This window comes from Corvus cornix, chromosome 1, assembly GCF_000738735.6.
Source record: "Corvus cornix cornix isolate S_Up_H32 chromosome 1, ASM73873v5, whole genome shotgun sequence".
NCBI lineage: Eukaryota > Metazoa > Chordata > Aves > Passeriformes > Corvidae > Corvus > Corvus cornix.
This window is the reverse complement of record NC_046332.1, coordinates 27,588,864-27,602,823: the sequence shown is the minus strand read 5'-3', so window position 1 is coordinate 27,602,823 and position 13,960 is coordinate 27,588,864. Positions and strand designations below refer to the sequence as shown.

Below are 13,960 nucleotides of genomic sequence, written 5' to 3'. Positions count from 1 at the left end.
TCCTGTGAACTGACAGCTACTGCATCTGGTCAATTTGTCTTGATGCCTTCAGCTCCACCCTCAGGCTTGAGTCAGCCTAGGAGATCCCAGGTATAAAGGTAATATAGGTAAAGCCTGGAAGAGCTGCCATTTGTGTAGAGCCTTTCTTCCCTCCAGATCTGCGGCTGGGCTAATGTAGGGGGGTAACAATGTGAGAGCTGACGCTGTTATTTTTACAGCAAGTGGTACATCCTCCTGTAGCAGCAGAATTCTTCACTGGCTGTTCATGCTCCAAGTCTCATTCAGTAACATAAGCTGAATGAGAACGTTTTACCCAAAGTTTAGGCTTCCAAAGGGCTTGCTTATCAACTTGTTGTAGGTCTAAGGCAGTTTACACTCGAATGTCCATCTTTCCTTTATGTCTTTTTCTTTTTCTAAAGCTAAATGTCTTTTAATTGCTCTTTTAGCATTGAATGAAGATAATGCAAAGCTATCAATAATACAATGATAAAATGTTAAATGCAATATATGCAGGGGCCCTTCAGTTTTCTACATATTTATGACTGACTTTCCTTTAATAGAAAACATTTTTTTTTTCTTTCAATGTACAGATATAGAATAAAAACACTTGAAAGCAAAGCAAGAAATTGGATCTCATTAAAACATGGAGTTAGTGAAATGGTGACAGATGGGCCCTGCTGGGAAGGAGAAGATTGTTGAACAAGACTGGGATAAGTTAGTGAGTTTGCAATTATAAAGCATGTGGCTTTGTAATTTCTAACCCCCAGTTCTGCAAAGTAATCAGTGCAGTTGGGCCCATATGCCTGCAGGGAGGCTCATTGAGACAGGCATGAAGATCTGCAGAGAGGAAGAGGGGACATGCAGATATTCCAAAACACAGCTGCAAGGGAGTGAATCTCTCTCTTTTCCAGCCAAATTTTAATCTGCCCTCTCCAGAATGGAAGAAAGCTTCACTATGAAATATGAACTTGATTTTCACGCTCCCCTGTAGTTCTCACCAGACTAGGGATGGAATTTTAAGAAAAACATGACCCTTTCAAACATTGATTGATCTGCCACTGTTAAATGTTGTCCATCTCAGTATGCCTGTGGCAGTGGGCAACAGGTTTTTCTAATTATGTTTCAAAGAGGACTCTCACTTGTTTTTTATAATGTTGAAAGTGTTTATCTTGACTCATTTCTGTAATAAACTTCTGGCAACAGGAAGCTATGATTTATTTACTTAGAAATTTCTCATCTCTATTATTGTAAAGATGTCTTAGCAATTCTATTTTTAGGATTGCACAAATGGGGCATAAATCCTATTTTTCTTTTAAAGCAGATTGTGCTAGGATGTTGTCATAGGTTAGCAAGCATAGTCCCGGAAGGGATGTCCTTGCTAAGGGGTGCTTACAGTTTCCTCTGGGAACTGACAGAACCTATCAGCTGGCCAGGTTGAATATGGACAATTCTTTAAGCCACTTAAAGTTGTGACCACCTCTGTGATCCACATTTAAGAATAGACAAACCTCCCCCCCCACAAGCTCTCTCTCGTTTCTGGTGCTGGGGACAGGTGGCTGCAGGCCCCGTGCGGGGGCCAATGGGCCCAGCCCCTGCTTGGGCCAGGCCGGGCCGGGCCACGGCTCCAGGACGACCCCCCCAGCAGGGCTGTGGGCAGCCAGAGCGGGCTCGGAACCACCCCCCCTCTCCACTGCGGCCAAGATTTCAGCAAAGAGGCACCTCTGTCCGGCAGAGGCCGGGTGACCAACAGCGATAAGGCACACAGCTGCAAGGCTGAGGTGAGATTAACCCTTTTATTGCTGTGAAGAGCTGAAAACCTGAGGGAAGAGAGAGGAGATGCTTAAAGCTGAAAGTTTGTTGTGAAGCTATGATATATCAGAGTATCCTGTTGTAATTTCATGAAGATATGGGGGGTGGAGTGTTCAGCTCGTAAGCAAAAGCACCTGCGCTGAGATAGGCAGATGCTGACGCAGCTGTAATTTCATGAGAAGTTTGGACAGGGAGAGATGGAAGTGATGAGGACTTTTGCTCCAAATGGGAAAGGAGAAAAACTCAGTTCCTAGAGATGCTCCCAGAGATAGTCCTAACGATGAAGATGAGGAAGACCCTTTGCTCCCAGGGAAGGAGAAGGGCCTCTGTTTTTTGTTTCTGAACAGCTCAACCTTAAAATTGTACCCCAAAAAACTTCAAGAGTGGACCCTCGAAAGCAGTTGTGGGAAAAGCTGCAAGTCGGGGGAAGGGACTCACATGGGAGCAGAGAGACTCCTCTTCCTAAATGGACTGAACAATATTTGGAAGTGGGCGGCTGTCTCGTTGTGATAATGTTTTCATAGCATGAGCAAGAAGAGACTTCTCTTTCTAAATGGACTGAACAAGGTTATTATGGAAATGGTGAACAGACTGAACATCTTAAGGGCTGTCTTTTTATATTGTCAGTGGGAGAAGGGAGGAAGGTGGGGGGAGGAGGAGAGTTCTGAAGGTGGTATAATTTTTTTTTTCCCCTCTTTTAGGTCTGTTAATAAACTTCTTTATATTCTTTCAAGTTTGGTGCCTGCTTTGCATTTCTCCTAATTCTTATCTCACAGAAGATAAACAGTAATGAGTATTTTAGACCAAACCACTACACTAAATTGGTGTTTCTGCCCGGTTACAAACTGAACCCGCGACAGATGTTGAACATCAAATGTGTGAGATTTGTGTTCATCTGAATGATCAGCTTGGTTTTTATTTCCAGGGACAACCTCAGCTATCAAGTCCCACCATATCAAACTCAGACCACTAAGCAGATGATATATTTAACTTGTTAGACAATCTCTTCCATGCATTTAACAAGCTGCAATAATTCAGGAATGGTCTTCCCAGTGCGCACTACAGGCAACTATTTGGTTTCAAGGTCTTGAAGTTGTGCAGCTCTTGGTTCTTTTTTCTGACCATCCCTGCAAAACTTAATTTCACTTTTAAGACAAAGAATGGCTTTGCTGCTGCTGATCCCAATACACACTCATAGGTACCACATTTTCCTTTACAATCTGATATTTATGCCCATTTTGTGTCTCTGTAGAGAAGTTGCCATGAGTAAGCTCAGTTTTCATAGCTGCAAATTTTCTGGTGTAGTCTAATACACTTTCATGGCTCCCAAATTTCTTTTTGATGTGCAAGTCCTTTCATGCCTTAGGGAAGCACAGAAGAAAGCATGGAAGTACTTGAAACATTAATAAATAGGTGCTGGAGGCTGATATTATGGGCCAACTGGGTGTAGGAGGAGCTGGTGTCTTAGTGAATCAGAAATGCTAGGAGAGGGGGAAGGCATGTCAGGAAAGATTGGGAAGATGCAAAGCTTGAAGTGACACAGCAAAGGCAATCACTCACAAAGAAAATGCCTTTCCAGAAGCACTCTGAACAGCCATGAAAAGTGCAATACTGCCTTTTTGAGAACCAGAGACAAGGAAGCATGACAATGGCTAGGTGGAATAGTTTGGCTGAGATGATGGATCAGAAAGTTCATATCTTTGATATGTTACACAGAAAAAACTCGGCAAGGAGTGACTCAGAACTTGGATGTGAGGACGTAAGGAGAATTCAGAGCAGAAGACCTTGCGTGGGATATAGGCCTGAATTAAGAGGAGATTGTGTTCTCACCTTGATTGAAAATGGAAGGAGGAGAATGAGATTAGGACAGTATTAATCATCCTGCTATAGTGACATCAAGGATGAACAAGGCTAGTCTTCCTCATAAAGTTATAGGGTCAGGGTTGCTTGGAACAAAATGGGATCTGAATTGCAAATAATTGTGATTATTATTTTGATAGAAATAATAGTAAAATGTATGTTTACATACATCCAGCAACGCAGGGAGGAGAATATAGAGAGCAGGGCAATGGGGCAAAGACCAAAAGTTTGTAGCAAAGCTTGGCTGAGAGTAAAGTCTTTTCTAGAGAAGCTATGATTGGAGGGATAGGGGGAGACACATAAAGACAGTCACAGGAGGCACTAGTGAGTCTAGTCACAGCAGAGACTAGATTTCATAAAGAATGTGCTCTTGGGACCCCAGTCACCACTGAGTCCAAGAGAATATGAATGTTATTTCAAGCTACATCGGACTTTCCATGGAACCTGGAAAGACTGGACAGTTTTGGGGAGAAAACTGAAGAAGAAGCTTTGCAAATAATGAATCCAGACTGTATGCTCAAATTGTGATGCTAGAAAGGATCACTGCAGTTTCAAGAAGAAAGAAATAGTACATTGATATGGATCTGTACTTCTATAAGACTTACTTTGTGTACCTTTGAAAAATGTGAACTGCCCTAATAGCTTTCCAGAAATGTTGGCTTGTGGAAATGCAGTGACTTTAGTACTGATGATCAAGCACTTTTGGACCTCAAGTTCCCAGTTACATTAGCAATTGATCAAAGTCAAGGCAGTGAGTACAGGAAATTCCTGGCTCTTGTGAAAACTTTTAGGTTTCAGCTTGGGACACTTCAGAGAGGGTTCCGGGCATCTGTGATAAAACACTAATAGATGCAAAATCTATATAGTGTAGCACAGGTTCATAAACCCCAACTAATTCAATACAGTTCTATATTTAATGTTGTTCATCTACAGGGTAACAACACTGCAGCATGGAAAATCACTGGCAAACTTACAGGGATATGCATATTACCCAGTATGACAGAACCAAAGATTGAAAAATTACTATTAGACTTTGGTAAAAAGTGAGGAAGTTGAAACAAGCGCAAAATTGTAGAAATACAAAACTTCATCATGGTTTAGACACAGATGCTTTAGAATTTGGAAAGGTCATCGTAAACTAAAAAACCTACAGAAATGTCACTTTCTTCCAATAAGCTAAACACAAAGAAACATTTTATAAAGAAATTGGAAGCTTCTACTCAGTCTTTTAAAGGAAAGGAAAAAAACAGCAGTTGGCAGAGAAGAGTGAAGCAAAGGACAAAAAGACTGAAGAACAAAAGCCTTCATGGACTGATCTTTGTTTTCCAGACTGTGTGTAAAAGCAATTTAACAAGTGAAGACATGAACAGATTTGAAGACAGTTTGCTTTACCAGACCAAAACCAGAAGACAGTTGGAATGGCCAGCAGACCAGTTGAAGCATGTTGATCCTGTTCTAACATTAAATGTTGGGTTTAGTTGCTGCACTGATTGGAATGCATTGTAGTATCATTGATAATACAGCTCTTTTTGTACATGTCCTCTCTTTGGTATTTCTGTCCCACACTGGCTTTTTGGGTTTTATTACCTCACGGCAGTTTCTCACTTTATTCTGCTTTTCACTAGTGCAAGATGACTGAGCAGGGCCCAGCTGTCTGCTGCACAGCATTGTCATGGGTCCTCTTTGTAGAAAACCGAGAGGAGGAAGCAAAATAAGTTGATGGAAGAGTTTAGCTGGGTGGAGAGTTGGGAAAGGCCAACACCTCTGATATGTTATGCAATAAGATCTAGCAAGGTGGGATTCATAGCTTGGTTGTGAGGACATAAGGAGTGATCAAAGCTGAAAAGTTAATCTTGCCAAGGTCTCCTTTACCATGAGCAGTTAACTTCAACTAACTTGATTGGCCTTAAGTGTTCATTAATCTGGATTTTTTTTTTAACACACCCACACCTGTACCACTCTGTTGACTGTCAGAGTATTTTTTGTTAGCTCAGCTGCTTTCCTTCCCTGGAAACCTCCCAAAGTAACCTTTCTTGAGGGGTTAATTTTCATAGTAAACCACACTCAGACCAGAAGCTGAGGAATAACCTTTATTAATTCAACATGTCCAGTTGGACTTGGACTTCTTTTTCCACAGGCCACAAATTCAAAACATGTAAAGCAAAGTATAAGCCTGAGAACAAACCTAAATGCCTGGTATTGCTGTTATCAATCCTGCATTACTCAGATTCCAGCTGCTGTGACAGGGATCAAGGGCACCCCACGCAGGGCCATTGGCAGCATTTCTGGTAGTGGAAGCTGCTCTTAGCTGTGTGTCTGCTCTACCTGCAGGACATGTGCCTTGATGCTTTCTCCCTCACTTTCTTTGTGTATTTTCACCTCCAGATAGGATTCATCATCCTTCTGGAGCTTGTCTCAGCAGGAAGGTTTTCTGCGGGGAGGCGCTACCTGTGCTTCAGTTCAGTTCTCATCCTACCACTCCTACCCCAACCTAGGGATGCTGCCTTGCACCTGGGAAGTCCTCTCCAGCCCAGTCAGCCTTACTTCAGCAGGCTGAGCTGACCTGTTCTCTCCCCTGCCTTTATGCTTCCTTGTCTGCAATTCAGATTTGGCTGCCAGCGTCACTAAGTAGACTCTGCTTTCTGCCATCTGGGAGTACCTCAGCCTCCAGTGTTGTTAAACCTTTAAAACGTGGAAAACACTTCACTTTGAAGAAAAAAGCTGTAGGTGCAATTTGTGTCCCAAACTTATGGACCTGCTTTTGTTCTGTGACCTCCACTGAAACTGGTTCCGGCAGCTTCCTCGACCAGGCCTTTCCTTTACCATTCTTTTTGCTTTTACGTTAAGCTCATGTACATGGGACCCTATCATACGGGGTGCCCAGGATGATTTCATGGAGATCTCTAGTCCAAGCCCCCTGCCGAGGCACAGTCACCTGGAGCAGGTTACTAGGTGCAAATAATAGGGCAGGAATGTGTCCAGGTGGGTTTTCTACGTCTCCAGATAGGGAGAGTCTAGACAGCCTGTTCCAATGCTCTGCCACCCTCAGTGAATAGTTCTTCCTCCCGTTTTGGTGAAACTTCGTGTGTTTTAGTTTATGGCCACTGCTCCTCGCCCTGTCGCCGGGCACCACAGGAAGGAGTCTGGCACCGTCCTCTTGGCGCCCACCCTTGAGATATTTATGAGCGTTAATGAGATCCCGCCTCAGTCTTCTCTTCTCTAGACTAAACAGGCCCAGCTCCCGCAGTCTCTCCTCGTACGAGAGGATGCTCCCAACCCCTCAGCATCTCTCTGTGGCCTCCGCTGGGCCCCCTCCAGCAGCTGCTTTGTCCCAGCAGTGCTTCCCCACTCACTCGCGCGGGGTCCGCAGCCCGGCCGCCCTCGCGCTCCCGCCGCCGCCGCTCCCGGTCCCGCTCCCCGCGGGGGCCGCGCCGGCCCCGCCCCCGCCCCGCCCCCCGGGCCCCGGCCGCGCCCCGCGCGCGTGCGCCGCCCGCCGCCGCCGCGCAGGCGCCGTGGGGGCGGGCAGAGGGTCCGGAGCGGGAACCGGCGCGGCGGCCGCTCCCGGCGTCGTTCGCAGCGGGGCCCCGCGCGGGCCAGGGGGATGCGCCTCCGCCCGGCCCGGACAAGGGGACGCGGGCGGAGCGACGCCGCGCGCCAGGCCGGGCTCCGGGCTGCTCGCCGCCGCTCGTCCCGCAGCCCCGCGGCCGCGGAGCTCGGGGAGCGCCGCTGACCGGAGTCCCCGCTCGGGCCCGGCTGGCACCCGCGGCGAGGGAGGGAGGGAGGGAGGGGGCGCGCAGGTAGCGGGGCGACCGCGCCCGGCCCCAGCCCCCGTGGGGGCGGGGGCCGTCGGGGCGGCCCGGCCTCCCCCCCCGCCCTCCCTTCCCCCGGCGCCCGCGGGTAGGATGGTGATGGTGCAGCCGCCCGCAGCCCCCGAGCCGGGCCGGGGCCGCCCTCCGCTGGGGCTGAGGGGATGAGCCCGTGCCCCGCCGGGGGGGTCGCTAGCGGAAGGATGACCACTCCCGCCCTGCTGCCGCTCTCCGGGCGGAGGCTGCCCCCGCTGAACCTGGGGGCCTCCGCCTTCCCGCACCACAGGGCTACCTTGAGACTCTCCGAAAAATTTATCCTGCTCCTTATTCTTAGTGCCTTCATCACCCTGTGCTTCGGGGCGTTCTTCTTCCTCCCCGACTCCTCGAAGCACAAGCGCTTTGACCTGGGCTTGGAGGATGTGCTCATTCCCCACGTGGACACCAGCAAAGGGGGCAAGAACCTCGGCGGCTTCCTTATCCACGGGCAAGGGCACGACGAGCACCGGCACAGGTGGGTGCCTCGCTCGCCGGGAAGGGAGCGGGACTGGGTGACAGGGAGATCCCTTAAAATAGGTCCTTTCCCGTACTGCTGTCCCTCCTCTCAGCGACATCCTCGTGTCTTCCCAACGTGTATCAACTTCTGAGCGCTAGCCTTGCGTCCTCCAGCTGCCATATGTAGCTGTGGCTCCATGTGTCCTTTCCCAGTGCGAATTTAGCCTTCTGGCGAGCGAGAGCTTGGAGGGCAAATATGAGGTGTCCTCCGGTGACTGATTTATTTTCTCACCCTAGCCAATTCCATGCATCAGCCATGGAAAGAAGGGGGTTAAGTTATGGCATTTGTGGAGACAGTATAAGTGACTGAAAAACTGCTGCATCTCTTTCATAGCTATTATGTACTTACTCAAAACAGCTGCTTGTTGCTGAATAGTGCACAAGAACTTTGATCTGCAAGAGACTTAATGCTGTGATCCAGAGGCTGTCAGCCTGTGATGTGCAGGACACAGAACTAGTGCAGGTGGCACAATTGCCTTTTTCTGGCCCTTAAAATCACTTGCTCTAGTGTTAATCCAGACGATTGAAGGTGCCGGTGGCTGAGTTTCCTTAATTGTATTTGCCAGCGTAAAGAAATTACAGATAAAATAAGAGTATCAGGGGTGGATATGCTGTATCAACAGCTTTTTGGGGCCACCTAAAGCTTTGTGTGGTGCAAGCCTCTAAATGTTCGGGACTGGATCATGTGAAGTTAAGCATTCAAAACGAAGGTAAAAAACCTTAAATGATGACTATACAATATATTTGCTTCTAACATACTTCAGTTGCCTAAATTCTACCCTGCTGCCTGGATTTTAGTGAGGCTGACAGATCTCTTGTCACTGTCAAATATATGTTAAAATATGATGATGGGTGATAAAATGCCTGCTTTTCCATACTCAAATTAGTAATACAGGGAATTTTAAAGGAAGGTTACTTATGCTGATAGTGTTCCTTTAAAAACAGCTTAAAATATATCTCATTGGCATAAGAATAATTTAAAGGTTATTTGTATGAGATTAAAAGGAGAGGGTTTAATTTACTTCTCTTTATTAATCTGTTATGAGTTATAAAGAATACGTGAATACTATGGTATTTTTCCTTAAGGCATCTTTGCTGTTGGATGTCTTGGGGCACTTAACATGAGCCCTTTCTCCCTATCTGAAAGGGCATGGGTACTTAATATTTAACAAGGACTTATTTTGTCTATGATGTTAATTGCTGGTGTGGTTAAACGCTGCAGTAAACATAGGTTTAGACAGTCTCTAATATGCCTTTGAAGTTCTTGTCTTTCACTGTGTGAGTTTAATTTTTTGTATGTGTGATCTTATTTCTTAGCTTCCCCAGTCCCTGTGGCACATGCAGTCAAAATCAGTTTCTAAAATATAGGACAGATGAAACAAAAAGGAGAGTTCAGAAATGTTCAAAACTCCAGCTGTGGCTGTTGTACCTTGTGTTGCCCAGTAGATGGGCTGTAGAAAAAAGGAGTCTGTTGATAGTGATAGTTCATATGAATCCTTTCCAGGTTTCCTCTTTTAGTTACTGAGGCCACAGCTTTAGGAATGAGGTACATACTTTTTTGTCTGTCATGTGTAGATAAGCAGTAGCTTACAACTGTCAGAGCTAAATGCATTTTGGTTGTTTGGGATCTGTTCTTAAAAAAAGTGGTTATCCTGACGTCAGTTAACTGTCCTATGGTTCCTGTACTGCTATGAACGTGTGTTCCTCTCACCTCCCCTCCATCCAAAATTTCCCTGTCACGTTCATTTTTTTAGTTGTTATTTGAGCAAGAATAGTTATTATTCCTGTTGTTTTAGCTTTGCAAACCAGGCGTATCTTAACTACTTAAAAAGCCTGCCTGCTTAACCTGCTTGTAAGACCCTTGTGTGAATGTCAGAATATGCATTGTGAAGCAAGGTTATGTGCTTTTGTGCTTTAATTTTGAAGCAACTGCTTTGGCTGGTTACCACATAGTTTTATCAACGGGCTATTTGCCATCAGCTTGGAGCTGATGTGGTTGTTTACCATAATGGAAAACTGCCATTTTTGTTGCCAAGTTCTTGCTCCTGGATTGCCTGGACGTTGACAGATGATATTTTGAGTAAGTGTAGGACCTTCAGTGGTGAGCTCTAGATTACTTGTTGTCTCACTTTGGGGTGGAAAAATTTGTTCTGCTTACTATCAAGGGGCAAAGTCAAGCATCAGGTACTTTTTGACTGTTGGTTTGTTGGGTGAGGCAGAGGAGTTATGGTACCAAATGTCAAGAGAAATTAACGTAATCCTAATATGAAGGAGGATGCAGTCTAAAATGTGAAGTGTGAGGATGGATTGGCAAACTGTATTTCCAGAAACTGAGGGGCTTCAGAACTAACTGGCTCAAAGGTCATTCATATGAAGTATACACTTGATTGTGAAATGATGGGTGTTTTGATTTAGTCACTAAAAAAAGAAAGTGTTTCTTCTGTGGATGGTGGTATTGATGCCTATCAAATGATAAAACACACATCACATTATACTGCTCCCTTAGTATATAATATTTTAATGCTCATTTTGCCCCGCTCAAATTTTTAGTTTTGTAGGCTGCTGGAAAATATTTTTATTTCTGTCTTCTAGAAAAATGCAGCAGTGATGTAGGTAGAAAATCATTTCACGATCATGCTTTAGTGTTGGGTGTGCAAACAATGGTTCCCACTGGACTTCTCTGTATTCCTTGCATTGCTTTCCCACCTCTTCCCCTGGGCACCCTTGACATTCTTGAGTGCTTTTATTTTTATTGTTACAGTGGTTACCCCTTGCTGACATTAACTTTACATCTTCCATTAAATTGTTTTCTTTGCTGCTCCTGTCCCTCTTTTGTTTTCCCCTTCCAAGCAGAAAAAAAGGGTGGGGGGGAAGCCCTACTCCCTTCTTGATGTTCTTAAATATTTATTCAAGAGTTACAGTGTTCTTGCCTATCTCTAGAGAAAAACACATTTTTTCTAAGAAGATGGTTAAAATCTGGGGTAAAACTGCAGTTTATGTTTGGGAAATGGACGGGCTGTATTACAAGGTAATACTCACTTCCAGCTGTTCATTTGATCTGTAAGCTCTTCCTGCAGGGTAGTGCGTGAGGAATGAGTGAATAATGTTGGGAAGGTGTACCACTAATTTTTGCCTTTGAGAGGAGGGAGAGTGGAAAAGATTAGTCCAGGACTTAGGAAGATATGTGCATACATACACTTTTAAAAAATCAATTTAATTTCCTGAAGATGAATTTCTTTCCATTTCAAATAGGCTATTGCAGAGATTCTGGAATGAGAGCTGCATGGTTTTGAAGACACATCTTGCCAAACGAACTTGTGTAGCATCCAAAATTTGTTACGTGATTTTAGATAACTGTAATTTTTCCCAAACTTCTGCATCTCTTGCCACACAAAGATACTTAAGGTGTTTCTTACTAACCAGTTACTTTTCAAGTGTATGGTATTTCATTCTTCAGTACCAGATCTAAAAGATAGCTCTGGAAGTAAACCAAAACATTCTTACAGCTTCTTTGCATCTAATGTAAATGAGTGAGAATGCAAATGCCCTGTAATCTCCTTGATTTCTCAGATTTTTTAAAAATAAGATTAGCTGCAATATGAAAATCGAGAAGACTTGTTTCTTTAATGATGTGTCAAAGCAGCTGCTCTTTGTATTACTTGACAAAAGCTAAGGCCATTTCTGTGGCGAAAGTACATTAATCCTAGAGGCAATGAATAATGTAATTTTATGAGCTCAGAGCTACTTTGTAACTGCTGTTGGGCCAACAGTTCAGTCCTTCAGAACTTGTGAAGATGTCTCTTCAGCTGCTGAATTCCTATGTGTGCCTTCAAGTCAAAATTTGTGGTTTAAAAAAGCAAACCCACCAACCCTCAAGTCATCAGGTTGACAGCAGCTGCTGCTAATACAAGTGACCACCTCAATGGCCTTGGCCTCTGTGGGGCAGTGGGTATAGATCAGTTTAAATCATGCTTTTGACTTTTTGTTTCTGGAAAGCTGGGGAATATTGACTGCTGTATTATGCAAAGATGGAAGCTCTGCAGTCTGATATGACGAGCTGTGGGTCAGCAGCTGTATGGCAATAGTCTGAAAGTGCTCTTCTGTTGCTCAGTATGTGGTTGTAGCAGCTGCTGCCTCTACTCTTAGGGAGTGAAAGTAACAAAAATTATTCTGAGATGCTTTTGGCCTTAATTTCTTCTTCTAATTTCTACTTTAAAAAAAAAATGAAAAGCTTAATATGCTTCTTTTGAATCCCTTTATCTTCTCTCATCTATATGACTTAATTAGCCATAGTAAAAGTGGGCAGAGGAGATAATTTAGCTTCTATTACTCAGTGGGGTCAATGTCTTCTGTCATCCTCTGCCATGCCATCAAGTATAAAAGTGCATAAAACTCTTTGCTCTTCCTTTCCAACTTTACTTGAGACACACTTCATTAATGTAATTAAGAGTATTTGCTATTGTGATTCAGGCAACCTGTTTTTTCCCCTTAAAAATCAGGAGCCACTCTAGTGTCTGCGCCCCAACTCCTACTCCATTCAGTTTTTCAGTGCATGAGATCGAGCCTGTCTTCAGAGCAGACTCCCCACAGTCTCTCTGGAATGTGGGCGCTGATGTTAAGCTGAGATGCTCAATCTAGAAGCAAGAATTTTCTGGGTGCAACATGCAGGAAATGCAGGTCCTCATGGTGATGCCTCTGGAGCCGAAGAGGGCAGGATAGTGCATTCCAAGTCAGAGTTCAGAAACATCTTGTATGTTCAGTGCAAAGTTGAGGTAAATGCCTGGTGTCAGTCTTCAGCTGCTGAAGCTTTTGCAAGAGCACTGACCCTCTTTAAATAAAGACTTTTCTCAGCTGGAGTTTTTAGTAGCCACATGTTATTCTTTTCTCTGGAGCCCCTGTTGAGAAGAGACTTGAGAGATGATGCTAGTACTTGAAGAATTATGGGAGTTTGATGTCCCACATTATAACCTTAAACTTAATTGTGATTTTTCCTGAAGTTGCTCTGGACAGTGGGAGAGGTGCCCTCTTGGATTATTTCTAAGGTTCTGCTGAAATTAGCACTTTATGTTGTAGGCTGAGAAGTGCTTTCAATTTTGAAATACAAAATGCAAATTTTAGACCATCTGTTTAGATGTCCTCCCTCCTCCCCCCCCCCCATCTGCTGAACAGCCTACATCATATGTAGAGTGCTGCTTTCTTCATGTTCTCTTGCTGTACTCCAGTTCGTCAAAGTATTTCCTGTATTATGAAAGAGAGGAGTTGAGTGCTGGTGTTCTCCAGTTCTTACCCTTTCCAGTTAAAAAAAAAAAAAAGCTTTAACTTGTTGGTTTTCTGCATGATCTACACTTCGTCTACATGCTGGAAAACAATCAGGCGTGGGAAAACTGCAGAAAGCCTGGCTGGATTTAGGCCAGCTAGTGGGTGGGAGGCAGTAGCAATTTGGTTCATTTGGAGTTTTGTAGATTAAAATCTCGAAAGAACTTTAGCATAAATGTGGGTTGCTTGATGATGGTAGCAGTGTAGGCAATAGTAAGCAGTATGGCTAGTTGTGGGCATACTGCACTACAAGAGTTCCCCCATCTTCTGATCCTTTCAGTTTCATGTAGTAAATACAAACATCTCAATCCTACTCAGTTTGTTCTGAGTTATGGGTTTTTTCTTCCTTACAACAAATATTAGCAAACTTGTAATTGGTTTTACATACATGTGTGGTATGTGTACATGTTTTCATAACGATTGAACTGAGACTGAATATGGGCAAAGAGGAGGAATTTTGTAATGCCTTTCTTCTTATGTCCATCCCTAAGAAGCCCGTAAAATTCAAAACGTGGTCAGTGACTTTATTCCACCATCCTTCACTTTTAATTATTGCAGTTCTCGATATTGAGAAAAGTCTGGTCTCGTGGGTAGGCAGCTGTTTCTCACAGTAGTTA

The 13,960-nt window shown here is 44.3% G+C and overlaps 1 protein-coding gene across 2 annotated transcripts in view; it reads left to right on the top strand.

The window, feature by feature from the left end:
* The first annotated feature begins 7,539 nt into the window (after positions 1-7,539).
* MAN1A2 (mannosidase alpha class 1A member 2) overlaps positions 7,540-13,960 on the top strand; it is a 136,004-nt gene continuing 129,583 nt past the window's right edge. The window contains exon 1 of one of the 2 annotated variants that reach the window (XM_019283823.3): positions 7,540-7,986. In XM_019283823.3, coding sequence (XP_019139368.2) covers positions 7,640-7,986 — 347 coding nt within the window. In that variant the 5' untranslated portion in view covers positions 7,540-7,639. The remainder of the gene's footprint in view (positions 7,987-13,960) is intronic. The other variant, XM_010396079.3, reaches the window with a different exon arrangement.